The following is a 16,429-nucleotide window of genomic DNA, read 5'->3' on the forward strand; positions in this document are numbered from 1 at the left end:
ATAAGTTAATATATATTCATACATATATACACATATACATATATGTGTGTGTGTATATATATATATATATATGGAATTTACCTATGTAACCTGCTGCTTTATAAACAGCCTTGGGAACACTGAACAGTCAATTCAGAACTGCTCCATTAAAGTGTATTAATGCTTCCAAGTTCAAAACTATTTCAATGCCTTGGGTTAAAGACATGGTAAATATTTTTAGTATCTTAATTTGGGGAAAGGGGGCCTTAAAGGGACTGAATATTCTTCCCATTAACTTTCCTTTCGAATAATTTTAAGAAATAAAATATCCACAAAAACTATTGTATAAACACTTTAAAATGAGGTTTTACTACCAGTGAGAGAGACTGTTAGCTAGCGTCTCTGCACTTAGCTACTAGAGAACCAAGAAGTGGATGTACACTTTCCAAGATTCTAGAACATATCCTAGTCACTTCTACTCCTTGGACTTAATTTTGGTCATCTACAAAGTGAAAAGGTTGGCCTTATCATTTTCAAACCCAGCTGCACAACAAGTATCACCAGGACCGCTTTTTGTAAACAGAGATTCTTCTACAACATACCAAATTTAAGGATTCAAAACTTTAGGGGTGATTTCTAGATATCCGTATTTTTAGTTCTCTGGGTGGCTCTGATAATCACTTAGGTTTGGAACCTATCAGCCTACACAATTACTAAAATCGCTCTCTTTTTTGTTCCTGAAAAAGGACTGGCATTTGGAAGTATATATTCATTTCTATGACCTATGGTGATTAATCATCTTTGCCCCACCCCCACCTTTTTTTGGCAACATTTGTTATACACTGGCTCAACAGGTGTGCTGATTAGGAGCTTTAATAATGAGGAGTACACAAAACAGTTTACAGTATGACAAAATGTATTTCCCTAAAATATTAATTATGTACCAATAATGTATTTAAACAAAATACAATACTTCAAAACATTCTGCACAAAGAACTTAGAGATCACATTTATTTAATAACAAATATCCACTTCTTTAGGAAATGTTTTTAATTTAAGGACTTACTATAACAAAACTTTCAAAACCAAGGAACAAAAATATTAAACAAATTACTTTATGGCACAGGACATCATAACTTATGTAACACAGCAGGCAGATTTCGTTGTACAAACAGGATGGAGGGAAAGCTAAATTAAAAAATTCAGAGAATGGGTATTCATAAATTTCTGGTTAACTGAGGCTTAATGATATTAAGAACCTGGGGTCTTTGAGCAACAGTTTTGTTTAGAAAAATAAAAACTCCCCAAATATTAGAAGCATACTTTTCAACCTTTACAATTCAGAATCTCACTGTTCATTTGTCAAATATATGACAACATCTGGTTAATTTCTTAAACTACCAATGTCACCCTTGAGATGCTGACCCGGTTGCATCTCCTTATACATTTTTTTCCCAATGAACCTAACGCCTATGACAGGGAAGATAACTGAAACATGCTTAGATAAAAATTGGTCTTAGAGATAATTTATTCATGAATAATTCAGCAAGTACTTACTGAAAGCCCACTCCATTTCCAGGTCTAAAAAGAGCAAGACAGACACAAAGCCTGCCTCCAGGGAGCTCACCATCCAGTATATAGCAGCAGGCCAAGCACTGGTTCCGCATCACTATGAACCTTCCTTTCATCTTTCAAAATTTGCATAGATACTGATTTCCTCTCTAAGGGCAAATAAAGTCTTCCCTTATGCATATCATTCTTTAGATTATCATAAGGAGAATTCTGAAGTCTGTGTGTTGACAAAGCCTCCACTTTGCTTTCTCTAATTGCCTTCTGCTCCTTCTGACAATGTCAGATATTTTTTCCCCTTCGTTCTCCACAACACACACTCTGCACTTTTGCCAATCCAGTTGGCTTTTTCTGTGATGCTTTGCTATAGCTTTCTGTTCCCCTTCACTGTGTCTTTTGTTTCTCTCCTCCTCACTAGAAAACTGGTCATTGGGGTTTCCCCAGGATCCCTTTCCTGACTTCTTATTCACTTGAGTGACTAAACTTAAGTTAACCTCCTTAAATGTTGGGTCTTTAGTAAGTATAATAATCAGCATTTCCAATTAGCATTTCCTAGAGCTCTGTTAAGAATTCCAGATCTTTCCAATACTCTCTTCCTGAATGCTATTTAGAAATATGACCCTCACAATAAGACAAGAGTTTCTTGAGGATTCCTGTTTTAAAGGTTGTATTTGGAGACTGACAAAGGATACACAACTTAGCAAAGAACGCTTCTAACTTTATTCTCAATTCTTACCAAGTAGTGGATTCTGCAAGATCATAGTTAAAACTCTTTGGTGTGAGGTATCAATTTTACACAAAAGGGCTAGATCAAAAAATTCAATTTTGGAGTCTCTGATATAGTTTGAAACTTAAGAAAACCTAAATGATAAAAAGTTAAAGATAGTTACGTATTCATTGATTATGTCTATATTCTTTATCATGAACAATATACAATTGAGAATTCAACTATTTTTAAGTGTGTAAGTCAGATGCTATCAAGCAAACTGCCATGTATGACCCATAGTCCTTTTAAATGTTTAACTCAGACAAACAGGAAGATTCAGTAAACTTCAATTTTCCAAATGTTCTCAGAAAGAGTTATCAGAAGCATCCACCACTTACAAAACACAGCTGGATAATCCACTTAGCCCGAATGAACTACCTGTGTGTGTTGTGAGGTAGCAATGACAGACTATGATCTTCTGTGGAGATGATAACCTCTATGCATAAGCAGTCCCTCTTCACAGGAAGAGTGTGAATAACAAGAAGGGACAGAGTTACCCTTCATTATTTCATCAACTACTGGTGTTTTCATAGTGTTTTAAATGCCTGATTTCAGTTTTACAACAATACCAATATTTATTTGGAAAGGTCATCTTATGTTCCAGGTAGCAGATATTAACAGCTTCCAACACGATCTCTGGGAATAATTCGCAGTTCTGAGCCATGCTTTAGGAAAACGTTTCCTACACAAACAAACAAAACATAAAGTTAGGTATTTAAAAAATGACAAGTTACCTTAACATTCCAACAACGATCATAATACAAGATACAAAGAAGTGTAAAGTAAGTAGGTACAGAAGCTCAAATATTTTCAGAATCTAACTCCAAGCTTTTTAAGGCTTGTTCCCATTCCTCTCACATCTTCACAACCCAACCAAATGTCTGAAAATTTTAAATAAGAACACTAGCCACAAAAGTACTAATGCATACACTCAGCAAACACCAATGTAATTTAACCATCAATACTTGCTAATTTATTACACAATAAAATATCTGAGGACAGAAAGAATAGTAAATTTTTTTTTTTAACATTTTATTTATTTTGACAGAGAAAGAGAGAAACAGCGAGAGAGGGAACACAAGCAGGGGGAGTGACAGAGGGAGAAGAAGACTCTCCACTGAGCAGAGAGCCCAACATGGGGCTTGATCCCAGGACTCTGGGATCATGACCTGAGCCAAAGGCAGACGCTTAACGAATGAGCCACCCAGGCGCCCCAAGAATAGTAAGTCTAAATTACCACAAATGACAGAGGTTTAGAAACCTGATCTGACCTATTTTTGCTCAACTGCTTGCTGAAATTTTCTTCACGCCCCATGATATGCACATTTCAACTTTTAAGGGTAATACAACAGGCAGCATGTTACAATAAGCGCTAACTCAAATTAGTATGAACTACTGAACATTTCTACAGCAAGAAGAAATAAAACCTTTAAACCAAAGTTTAAAGACATCTCCACAATAAAATGCCTCATGGTTTTCAATAATCTTTTTAATTTAATAACATTATATACTTAAAACTACTGATTTAAGTAAAAAAAAAAAAATTACAATTTTAGGGTGCCTGGGTGGCTCAGTTGGTTAAGTGACTGTAGCTCAGGTCATGATCCTGGAGTCCCGGGACTGAGTTCTGCATCAGGCTCCCTGCTCAGCAGGGAGTTTGCTTCTCCCTCTGACCCTCCCCCCTCTCATACGCTCTCTCTCATTCTCTCTCTCAAATAAATAAAATCTTAAAAAAAAAATTACAATTTTAAATCCCTCTTCATTTTCTATACGGTTAAATTTCAATTCCAAGGCCTTATGAGGACAATATAATTTTTTTATAATGCAGAAGTACTCTAGAATGATTTAAACATAACTACTGCTCAAATAGAGATCACATTATATTAAAACATGCTTAATTTTAAAACACTGTAATTAGATTATAAACCAAAAAAAGCTACATCTAAAAAATATAAAACTACCTACTAAAAAGTTTAAGATCACTTTTACTTTGCCTGCTTGTTAGGACATCAATATATAGCACTGTATAATACCAAGTTTGAAGCTCTGAGTGTGGACTAAGTCCCCTAAAAGACTGTACTTTCTTAAAATAACAGTAACAGCTAGCACTTCCTGAATGCTTACTATGGATAATGCAGACCTGTAAGCACTTCCCATGGACTACCTCACCACTATCATATAAAGGTAGGTCCAAATCATTATTCCCGAAAGAGTACGATCTTACCGTCACTTTCGGTTCTATGTATTAAACACCTTTTAATGCTTATTAGTGAGGTTTTCTCTTTCTTGTAGCCAAAAGCATATATAACTGATACCTGTAACAAAACAAATTATTGCTCCAAGACACAGGTAAAGACTCCTACATAACCCTTAAAAAATAGCTATTATCCTGGTAAAAACCCTATCTAGTCTAATTAGAATAAATCACATGTTCAGTATCAATTGACACGCACAGCCCCACCCACATGTCCGTGAGTTTCAGACAAATACTCACCAGCAGTCTGGGCAGGATTTATTCCTATTCCATCTAGAAAAGAAGTCATAAAATTATCTAAGTGGTTTTATTTCTAAAGCTAAAATGGTTTAATGTAACAAAAGATTTGTCATTACTGTGTATACAGGCACAAGCCAAACAATTTAAATCCAAAAACATGAATGACAAATCTTTCAGGTAAGTTACCTGTTGAAATATGTTGAAATAAATATCCATTATTATTATGCATTTACACATATGCTGGATTAGACAAGAACACCTGTCAAGGCCATGATCCTGATAAGTTCCACGGAAGACAATGTATTTTACCACACCACACCCAGTGAAAAATAAAGTCAAAAGCACTTTTATGTCCTTCATCATTTACATATTGCTCCCAAGGCATAAAATCTCCCCAAGAGAGCCCCCAAAGTCATTTAATTCAAGCTGCAGTGACACTTGATGAAACTTTACAAAGCACTTTCCTAACAGCTAATTTGTAAACCTAAACCTTTCTGGAAAGTAGGTCAGGTAGCAAAACACTGCAATATGACAGCATATGAATATATGTTTCAGAATGAGAAATTCTGTCGTATCTAAACTAAAGCATGCTACCATGCATTAAACCCATGTTCTCTTAGACTATCCTAACTGCACATGAACCACTGGCCAGCACCAACAAATACTACCTTGTATTTTTGCAAGATTGTGAAGGCCTTCCCGCAATCTTTACTCTTCATCTTATTTCAGTATCTTCTCACAGGGTTAGTTCCATCACAATAATTACAGTATTCTAAGATATTCAGAATTTAAACTATAGATCTAATTGGATAAAATCCTCATTATTTCAAGCTTGTAAGAAATAGTTTACCACAGGAAAGCAATAAAAAGCTATAGCAAAGGTACATTCCCATGTAACTTCCTATATTCTAAAGCATCTACAACTTATTAAAAAACAACAACACACCTTGTTAAATAAAGGGAAAAGTTATTTTTAGTAATAATCTGGCATGAAGTGGTAAGGACACAAGATATTGTAAAGTGCTATAATATATCAGAAGCATAAAGAAACTGAAAAGAGCTCATTATGGACAATACCTATGTATATCATTTATGTTAATATAAACTTTGGCCTTTTTAAGTCGATTTTAATTAATTTGACTTTTTAAAACAATTTCTATAGCTCTGAGGTAATAGTTTTAAAATGATTTCTTACCGGGTGCCTGGGTGGCTCAGTCGGTTAAGTGACTGCCTTCCGCTCAGGTCATGATCCTGGAGTCCCGGGATCAAGTCCCACATCGGGCTCCCTGCTCAGCAGGGAGTCTGCTTCTCCCTCTGACCCTTCCCCCTCTCATGTGCTCTCTCTCATTCTCGCTCTCTCAAATAAATAAATAAAATCTTTAAAAAAAAAATGATTTCTTACCATTGGTAATAATTGCACTTGTTGCTGCAGGAACTTTAAACTAAAAAGGAGAAAAAGGAAAAAAATTATTTTTTATTTTTGTAAAAGTTTATATAAAAATATATATAAATATTTATATACATAAACTATAAAAGATGGTTAGCAAGGATGGGGTACATATAATCAATTCTATAATCCTAAAATGTGATTTATCTTTTAGGATAATGTCATCAAAGAAAAACTATTAATTGGCTTATATTTAATGAACAATATTTTTTTCTAAATACTGCATTTCACTGCATGTAGGACACCAGGGATTGGAAAATGCATCTTATTTTATGCATTACAGAAAAACACTGTCAATAAATCTACGATCGATGTTTACTCTTTCAGACTTAGACATGTTATTTTTATCATATGTAACTCTCTTGCATAATCAAAAATAAAAGCAAAACACTTGCTTAGAACATTCCTAAAATTTCTCTGTAGAAGCAGTAAGGTCAAACAAATGCTATCTTGTATTTAAGGGAAGACCAACCAAAGCTCAAATTCCCCTCTGAATGTATTGCTGACTTAGATTTCACAGGACTGCAACAGTCTAATTATGCCACCAGGAAATAACAACTAAGTTCAAGTGGGTGCAGATGATGTCAACTAGACAATTATGTGACTGCCACCTGGCTAATAGTGAGAGTAAAACTCCATTGATCTACTTCCAGAGGTGTAAAAAGATTCGTTTTCTGAATCAATAAAATGTGGTATTGAACTTATTGGTAGCTAAAGGGAGAAGTCCTAATTCTTTTGAGACCAGCAGTTGTCAAAATGTGTTCATGTACACATAAGTTCATTCATTTATCTAACAAATATTTATTAAGTACTTCTATGCTTATAGACTAGTTTTATAGATATTACAGTTGAGTTTTGTGATCAAATAAATCTAGAAAACACTAAAGTAGTATTCTTTTCAAGATCAACTAATATGCAGCTAATATAGTTGATTTAATGTTAAGAAGGAAATGGTGAATAAAGTATTTCCCATACTCTTTGGCCACTAATTCTAGTTTTTCATTATTTTTGTTGTTGTTGTTTTGGTGGTTCTAGTGGCCTTGGAAAATATTCTGGGAAATGCTGCTCTGGGAAATGTATAATGGTCCATATACATAGTTAAGAAAAACAACTAAAAGTTTACTTTAAGTTATAAATTAAAGACTCAAGTTTTAAAATAAAAATTTATGCATGAGAACAATACCTGTTACTGGATTATGCACCTGATAAACACATAACTTCACAGTCTATATGGTCCATTTTTATTTGTAAATGTCTTTTTAAAGATTTAAAAAATTAAAATAAACCTAACTTAAAATAACTTCAAAATGTGCTTTAATAAATATTAAAATACTTCAAGTTATTTATAGAGATTGTAATACTTAATAAAACTTAATAAAACATCTCAGATTTCTAAAATTTGAGATTACAAAGTTTCTAGTTACCCTATTGTCTTATTCTTACATTATGTCCATTTTAGGATAAACTATGCATTTTTAGTCACCTCCATATAGTGGCAGCATATTTACGAACATTAAAAACCATAAGCAACTGCTGACATAATTACTCCCTTTTCCAGAATGTAGTAGCAACTGTTTAGCAGAAATCTGGGAAGCATCACTAGTGATGTAAAATTCAGCAACTATTATGTTCATCCTATTCTACTGACAAGTTTCCTTCTGGATGCAAAGTATTTCATGCTCCTAAATTTTCATTTCTTTTCTTTCTCAGACCCCTAAATCTTGTAATTTAGGATGTTAAAAGGCTATTCTCAGGTTTTCACAACTCACTACTTAAATTAATTCTTACTCCTATTGGGGAATTTTCCTATTTTTTTATTGAGAGATTTTACTAGGGATTTAAATCCACAGACTCAGTTTGTCAAGTCAACTCGTCTTCACTGTAAGATCCTATAATGTCTCATCTTGTGAAAGTCCTTCTCATTGCTGCCTGAAAGTCATAACCTTTCTAAAGGTGTAACACCCACGATTCATCAATGGTTATAAGTTACATTAAAACCTCAATAAATATATGCAGCCATGTGAAATTTGTAAGTGTATTTTCTATTGCACGTCTGTTATGATTTTTTTATACTTTCACCAGAAGACCAAGATCACAACAATGCCTTTGCCTTACAAAGAACACATATAACTACAAAATATAATAATAAAATATTAATTATAGCTCAAATTGACATACTTCTTAAATTTGTGGGATCTGCTATGCCCCAGAACCAGGAATAGTTCTTGCAGGTGATCTGTGCAGCAGAAAGTAATGCTGATGCTGTACTCAGATTTGTTTCCTACCTCTTTTTAGTTATTCTATATGGGTGAAAAAGATTAAAAATTGACTATAAAACAAGTACTACCACTTTTCAGTTCAATTCTGAAGGAGTGATAAATGATGTCAGTGGTCCCAGACAGTATCTGTAACTACTGATGGTTTGGCTGATTTTCCACTAATAACTTAAATTCAGGGTAGGATTATGGGTTAAGCCAGTTTATTTAGTTACTAAAATTATTTTTCTGTGACTATAAACTTTTTTGAAGATTCTGAATCAAAACATTTGGATTTGAGTTACTCTAGATTTGTACAGCACTTTTAACTTCACAAAATATCAGTAAATGCAATTATATTTTTACTCAAAATCATTTAATCAGACAGGAAGGATAGATATTAATTACTCCCATTTTACAGGATATGAAATTTGAAGAAAAGAGAGATTGATTGGGAGGTTTGCCCATATCACACAAATAATTAATGACACAATTAAACGTCTCCCAAGTCACATTTTTATGCCATTTCCACCAGACCAAGCTACTCTTGTAGTGTTATGTCCAAAGAGCTTATGGATGCATCTGATAACTCCGGATGAAAAAAATCTTATTTCTTAAGAACCAAAAACCCAAAAATGTTTTAAAAGACTACACACTTTTAAAAGCAACCAGTTGACATGCTCATACATAAAACTTGAAAAATATGATAAAGACATTAAAAAATTCTAATTCGAGAATCAAAATGAGTAAAAACAGGTTTATGGACTACACTGTAAAATAATGTTGCTGTTTAAAAAAATTCCCATATCCTCATAATTTTTTCCTTATAATTTTCAACGGATGCATTAAATAGAGATTTGTTTAACTCACTTTCCCTACTTCTATTAAGTCTTAACTTCCATTCACTTACTTCTGTAAGTAGGGCTTAACTTTTTGATAGCATAAACTTAGTAATGAATCCGCATGGAAGTGGTGGGTCAGAGTACATGCAAAATTTAAGACTTTTTCTCTTTTTTTAAAGATTTATTTATTTGAGAGAGAGAGAGAGAAAGGAGGAAAGGGAGGGAGAAGCAGATCAGGGCTCGATCTCATGACCCTAAGATCAAACCTGAGCTAAAGCCAAGAGTCAGACGCTTAACCAACTATGCCATTCAGGTGCCCCGCAAATTTAAAAAGACTTTTGAAAAAGATACCAATAAACTGCATTCCATACACATTGTTCCAATTTCTATACTTACTTCTTCTGCTGCAAACTTTAAGACTGCTGTGAAAGGTGTACTTTCAGGAACACTAAGTCTGCAAGAAGAATTAAGAATTTTTTAAAAAGCTGATTATTCTTAAAGCCGCTCGTTCCTTATTTTGGCTAATGTGGCAGACCTGGACAAAACTGTCTTTTGAGGCTGAAGGTTGTCTATTTTGACTGCACACTATGCTCATTAACTTTAAAATGGAAAAAAAACCAAACAATTAGTTTCATAATTGAGATGATGCCCACAGCTCCACCTGAAAATTAACCCATGTAGGTGAAACCTTATATATTTGCAATACTTTGATACAAAAAGATCTAGCGTATAGGCTGCTGCTTGTTTCCACAAATGGATTTCAAAAAGTCACATTTCTCCTTAGTCGTCAGTCCATTTTACCACCTCCAGTCCAAACACCTCCGCGCCTGATGCAGGAAGATCATCACTTTCATTTTAAGAGTCTAGCTTAAACTTCTCATGAACTTTCCAGTGCACTTTTAATAATCAAGTCTGAAATAGTAGATTAAACTGATGTAAATGAGTATGTTCACTATGATAAAATGTGAAGTGATTTTCTACCTTTATATTGTCATTAGAAAAAGGGCTTAATACAATCTGAAATAACATTTTGGAGAGTCATGTGTGATTTTGTTACTAACTTATGCAGTGTTAAGTATATGAAAGATTACTGATAAATGGTCAATCTGAATGAATTCTCCAATTAAAAACTAAAAATAGAATTGACATTATACCCTAAGAAAATACTTAAAAACAAAGAAAGAAGTTAAAAAATATATAAAAAGTTCCTAATGTGAAATAAATAAAAATGACTTAAGACTGTAAAACAGATTATCTTTCAAAGCAGGGAAGTGACTGGCAAGCTAACATTTCTCTTTGAAACTTCTCTATTTGTCACCAGAGTATTGTTTTTTAATGTTTTAATAAATTATCATTATGTAACATCTTAAGTACGTGTCCCATTTCTTCATTTAGTTACAGATCACTGAATATAAAAATCACTAGCTGCCAAAACACATTATAATGACTTCCCGTAGGAGATTCTTGGCTGCCACCATTCTACTTCTCCAAAATACCACTCAAGAGTGAAAATGGACATCATTTTTCTCCCTCTTCTTTCCTTGTTTTTTTTTGGAGACAATAAAAACAAAATTCTAAAGGACAGCCATTTGTTTAAAAAATACCTGCTAAAATGGGAATGTGATAGTATACAAAGTAGGGAATGGTACTTGGCAAGTATTTCTGTAGTACATTTACAGTTTCGAAACTGAGATTCATTTTCCTAAACTGCTTCAAAGGAACTCTTAACCTTAGGGTTTCAATTCACTTGTGAACTGCAGACAGGAAATGTCCCTGTAATACATACCTAAATGTCATACTGATATTCATTAAAATATGTTTCTATCTGTATTTTAAATTGGTGAGCCTGTCCAAAGATAATCCAATAAAAAAGTAAAATGAAAACGTATTTTAATGCATGTTCTAAGCGGCAGAAAAATCAGAGAGGGACTGGGAGTTACTGTAACTCCACAAATTTTATCTAGATTTGGATTTGTTTTGTTTGCCAGTTGCATCATTTTGCAAATTTGGCGCTTAAACACTACACTGGTGTCTTGAAAAAAATGGGAATTATTCTGTATATTAAGATGAATTTTTAAAGTAAATTACTAGTAAATTTTCTTTTTAATAAATATTACATATAAACAGAAATATGACAAAACTTGACAAGAGCTATTATAAAGAACTGAGAATGAAGTTTCTATAGGACACTGAAGAAGGGAGAGGTGAACTCCCCCGACAATTACAGAAATCTTTACTGAGGTGACATTCTGATTATTAAAGGGTTGTTCGTCCAGAAGTGGTGGTCCCAAGACTGCATTCCAAACACAGAAAAGAACATGTATAAAAGCAGAGAGGACTAAAGGGCTTGCTTGTCAATATGTGAACATTGACTGAAGCTTTGATTAAGTAATCATGGTAGTAAGGAAGGTGAGAGAAGAGGTGGAAAGTGAGAATGAAAGATAGGAATCAGACTGAAAAAGTCAAAGGTACATTTAATTCATCCCATATATACAAGAGCACATTTGATTGAACATTTCTATAACCTAACGGCAATACCAAGAGTGAATCTATCAAAAAATAAAACAAAAAAAACAGTAAAAACTCTTGATATTCCCCAGAATAAATGAGGAACTGAAACATCCTTTTTAGAATTCAACTATTAGTAATGTTAGAAACTCAAAGGACATTTTTCTATCAAAGCATACATTTACTGGCTTGGCAAGTGAAAAGGAACATTAAAAAGTCAAAGCATGTTCTCCCATAAATTTTAAAAATTGCATTTAATAGTACCCAAGTACTAGTTACCAATTACTTTGAATAGGATATATAGCATAACTAACCTTACACACACACACACGTTATACGTATTTTATATAAACACACACCCATATACAGATCATACATACACACACCAAACACTAGGTATGCCTATTATATTCATTCAGTCACCAATATTACTTGAACTGGTTCAAAATTCCAGGCACCCTTACAGATACTACTGCTGTCCTACTCTGTCCTTTCTTCCACCTTCTCACTTTTTTTCTAGAGAATATTTATACATTGATGAGAATAACCCAGTATAAAGGGAGAAATCAAAGATGATGAGAAGAGAGGAATCTCTGGACTCCATCTACTTTAATCTTGAGAAGACTAAAATAGACGAGACCCAGAGCCCAAGTGGTACAGCTGGTGTTTCACAGGAATAAAGTCATGTTTTCCTTTGTAATAGGACAGTGGACAGAAACTATGGGTTTATAGACATAGTAGTAACTTTATAGATGTGATGACGGAAAGATGAATTTTCCTCTGATGGCTTCGGAAAAAGGGAAAAGCACTGTAAAAAGTATTAACAGATTTTAAAAATTCTTTCAGAGAATAAAAAGACAAGCAAACCTGGGAACTGTAGCAGAGCATTCGGTACTATTGAGCATAGTTGTGAATTTTACATAAAATCCATCAGCCTAATTGTGTAATTTTCCCCAAAGACATTCAGCTAGGTACATAGTGGTTGAGTTCAGAGTTGGATGTTTCACCAAGCAAAACATACTGGGGAGAGGAGAACACCAGAGTTGAGGTGAGTGGACACCAGACAGAATGACCGGACCATGGACTCTAGGAGGGTAAAGCAAGGAGGAGAGGGTAGTGACAGATTTAAAAAGCAGTCTGATCAATGAATTAATTCCTTTTAATTCATTACTCTGAAATATTAGAGTAAATTAGATGTAAGAAGAAAATGTGGTCATCCACAAGAGCATACTTGAAAATGACACCTTAGCTGGAGCAGTTACTGAAAAAGACCTTAAGATTTTAGGCTGTAACCATGCATATTTGAAAGAAGGTGAAAAAAAGATTCATCTGGAGATCAAATGATCAAAAACGCTTAAGGGTAGGAGTTGCATGGGTCACAGACAGTTAAGTCACTGAGGCTGACAACTGCTAACAGTTTGGTTAAGTAGGTCTCGGTATTAATTATTTTAACTATGCTTAAAATCCTATTGAAGTCTTGTCCTTTGCCGCATTTTATGCGACTTCCAGCTGCAATAACCTCAATAATGTTGATCTAAAATCACAGAAAATTCCGAATGAGTATGTAGTTAAGGCCGTGCCAATTCATCATTCAACTGCTAAAGGAGAAAAAAAGGCCTCGCGTGGATAAACTGCCCTATTTCTGCATTTCCCATTCCTACTAATCACACTTTATTAAATCCCAACATAGGAAGTGTATGACTTGAGGCTCATTACTTTGTGACGCCCGACTGTTGAGTCACTCACACGGAAATCAGAAGCCGGACAGTGATAAACGTTCAAGTAACTTCAGAATCTGAACTGGGCTGTCTTCCCCTACTTCCTGTAACAGCTGGTCAAGGCGGCAAAAGGCCCTTCCAATCAGGAGCAGATAAGGACTTCTTTAAGGACCCCGACAAATCATTAGAGTCGTCTACACGTCCTCCCGCTCCAACACCCAACCCAGGGAGTCCCGTGGACAGGTCACCTGTCAGCAGCAACGTTCCCGTCACACGCCCTTGCTCCCTCGCGCCGGGGTGAGCTGACAGTGCAGCGGGCGCGGGATGTCGCCTCTCAGGCTCGGGTGGGATCGGGGAGGCTCCAGGAAGAGCGAGGGAGTGGGAAAGGGATGGCATGCAGCCTGCTGGTGTGGAAGAGGATCTGGAGGCCAGCCTGGTCCCCCCAAGCCCGCAAGGCACACCGCCGCCCGGCTACTCACACTTTGTAAGGCAGCCGCGGGTCCGACGTCAGCGTGATCTTAAAGGAAACCTTCGACCTGAGAAGGAGAGCGGGAGAGAGTTAAAGTCCTGCAGCGGGACCAGGGGTTGGAATCCGGGTCAGCAAACACTTACATGGTGGAGCCGCTCCCGGTGGAGATCCCCGCCAATTCCGCTGGTCTCCCACTTCCTCTACGCTGCCCGGGAACGCACCGCCCCACTCAGGTCCACGTCTCCCTCAGCAAACTGGGGGCCTCCAAAGTTGCTGTTGTCTAAGGCACTGCCTGAAAAACCGGCTCCTGTTGCTCGTGCTAGGCGGAGCCTCCAAGTTACAAAGAGCTACTTCTTTTGGATTTCAAGCTCTGAGACTAAAGCATGGATCGTACGGAAGAATATTTTTCTAATTACGATTACGTTCTTCCGTATTTTCAGTCAGGCAATACCAATATGGGTAGAGACGGTAGGACTCTAGGTCCCAGCTGTCAGCCTGGGGCGGAAGTAAGAGCATAGAGTAGGCGGGCACAGAGTGAGGCGTGGCGAGGGGCGGGAGGTGGGCGGGGCTGGGGGGGGGCCGGCGTTCCACGAAGTTGCTAAGGCAACGGTTCGCGGAAAATCTGGTGTTGAGTTCAAGAAACTGGAATCTTCGCCCCGCTTTAGTGTTAGTATTCTTCTGTCTTTCCAGCAATGCAATGCTGTTATATCTTGTATTTCCAATTTTTTCCCCTTAACACTTAACACAATATTGACGTCTAACTTCAACAGACAACGGAGTTATCAAGTTGGTGAGATAGACAAAATCCGTGTGCTAGAGAACTTGGAGTGTAGATGGAAAGAGCAATCCATGAACAGGTTTCCAATAGTTTGTTGTGTGGCCTAATTGGATTAAACCAGGGAACTAGGGTGCCGATCATCAGCACGTTTATTCAATTTAATAACAAACTTTGAATCCTTTCTATGTGGCGGGCAGTAAAGCTAAATGCTGGGGATGCTGGAATGAGTGAGATAGGTAGGTGCCAACCCTCTGGGATCTAACAGAAGTTCTTACATGTGAAGACAGACTGAATGTCCTCTAAATGTATTACAAATCTAATCATCTGTGTTTGCAAGATAAACATCCCTCTCACAATGTCTGTAATGCCTTTTCTAAGAAATATTGGCAATGAATGACAAAATAGGAAACAGGTAAGTACTAAAACAATGAGGAGCTCTAGCTAATTTTTCAGGTATTATGTTAGATTTTTTTAAGGAGAGATATCTAAGAGGAATAGGGAAGCAACTGCAGTAGGAATGTTAAAGACCAATTTCTGTAATTTTATATCAGAGTGCTCTTCTGTGGTCACAGCTCCCCAGGGGAGAGTGCTGACTCTGCCTTAGGAAAGAAAGGCTTTGATATTCTCATGACACTCATTGTGTTCCTCACTTAGAAAAATGCAGGTCTTGCCATAGGGAGAAAGCTGGAGGCAAATGTTGATTGATAGATTTGGGGATTGACAGGTATAGCATTAATAGCTGAAACTATGGGATTAGTTGGTATGACTAAGATTTTTGAGAATAGCAGTAAGAAGAAAACTACTGATTATGTCTACCTGGTGTCAGATAGCCAAGCAATGAAGAGACTAGAGTACATACTTACGGTCTTTATTTCTAAAAATACATATGTATTTTTAAACAATATTTGCATCTTTTTTATTTATAGTTTTATTTCTGCTCATGTATAAAAACATGTCGTAAAATCCTGAAGAGAAAAAGTATTTTGTTTGGAGTGTTTATTGTATTTATAAAAAGTAATGAAGACAAGATTCAACCCCAGGCAGTGTGACTTCAGTACTCACATTCCACTGCCTCTTTAGAAAACATATTAATATAATATATTATATCAAAAGGACAAGGGGAAAATATTGTGTTCAAAAGATATTGAAAAGAACTTATTCCTAAATTTTTAGAATTCTTTCCCACCTCAATACCCTAACCCTCCTACCCATATATTTGTATCCTCAGAGTCACAGCATAATTTCTAGAGCCTTCTGAGTTTTATTTTCTTGATACAAGAAAAGAATTGATAAATAGATTCATTTATACTTAATATTTTTTGTTCTTTTAAACTTTGCTAGGGCACCCAGCAAAATTTGGCAAATATATCAGAAAAAGAACCTTATTTACTGAAACGTTAAAGTGCTGAAGTTCATTTAATGACCGTAAACAAAAGCAAACTCTGGATTTTAGGAGGTAATTGGCAAATGCAACATTTTAAGGCAAAGAACAGCATAAATGGCCTAATGTGTTTTGGAAGGGTCTAATTAGTATCACGTAGAGGCAGAAATGATTATAGAGTGCACAGTATGACCATATTAGAACCCATTAAATATAAATGAAA

The 16,429-nt window shown here is 35.6% G+C and overlaps 1 protein-coding gene across 1 annotated transcript; it reads right to left on the reverse strand.

Moving 5' to 3' along the window:
• Positions 1-836: 836 nt before the first annotated feature.
• Positions 837-14,341, reverse strand: UFM1 (ubiquitin fold modifier 1). The gene is made up of 6 exons (XM_027589937.1): positions 14,191-14,341; positions 14,058-14,114; positions 9,749-9,806; positions 6,211-6,250; positions 4,809-4,841; positions 837-2,996 (listed from the first exon to the last, which is right to left on the reverse strand). Coding segments are annotated over exons 1-6 (258 nt in total). The 5' UTR covers positions 14,193-14,341; the 3' UTR covers positions 837-2,928.
• Positions 14,342-16,429: the final 2,088 nt, after the last annotated feature.

This window comes from Zalophus californianus, chromosome 3 (assembly GCF_009762305.2).
Source record: "Zalophus californianus isolate mZalCal1 chromosome 3, mZalCal1.pri.v2, whole genome shotgun sequence".
In the NCBI taxonomy this organism is placed as follows: Eukaryota; Metazoa; Chordata; class Mammalia; order Carnivora; family Otariidae; genus Zalophus; species Zalophus californianus.

Excerpts from the sequence above, each read along its gene's own strand:
- UFM1 (XM_027589937.1), bottom strand. Across the intron at positions 9,807-14,057 it reads CCGCGGCTGCCTTACAAAGT|ACTTAGTGTTCCTGAAAGTA; the intron begins GTGAGTAGCCGG and ends TTCTTCTTGCAG. Across the intron at positions 2,997-4,808 it reads AAATCCTGCCCAGACTGCTG|GAAACGTTTTCCTAAAGCAT; the intron begins GTGAGTATTTGT and ends TTGTTTGTGTAG.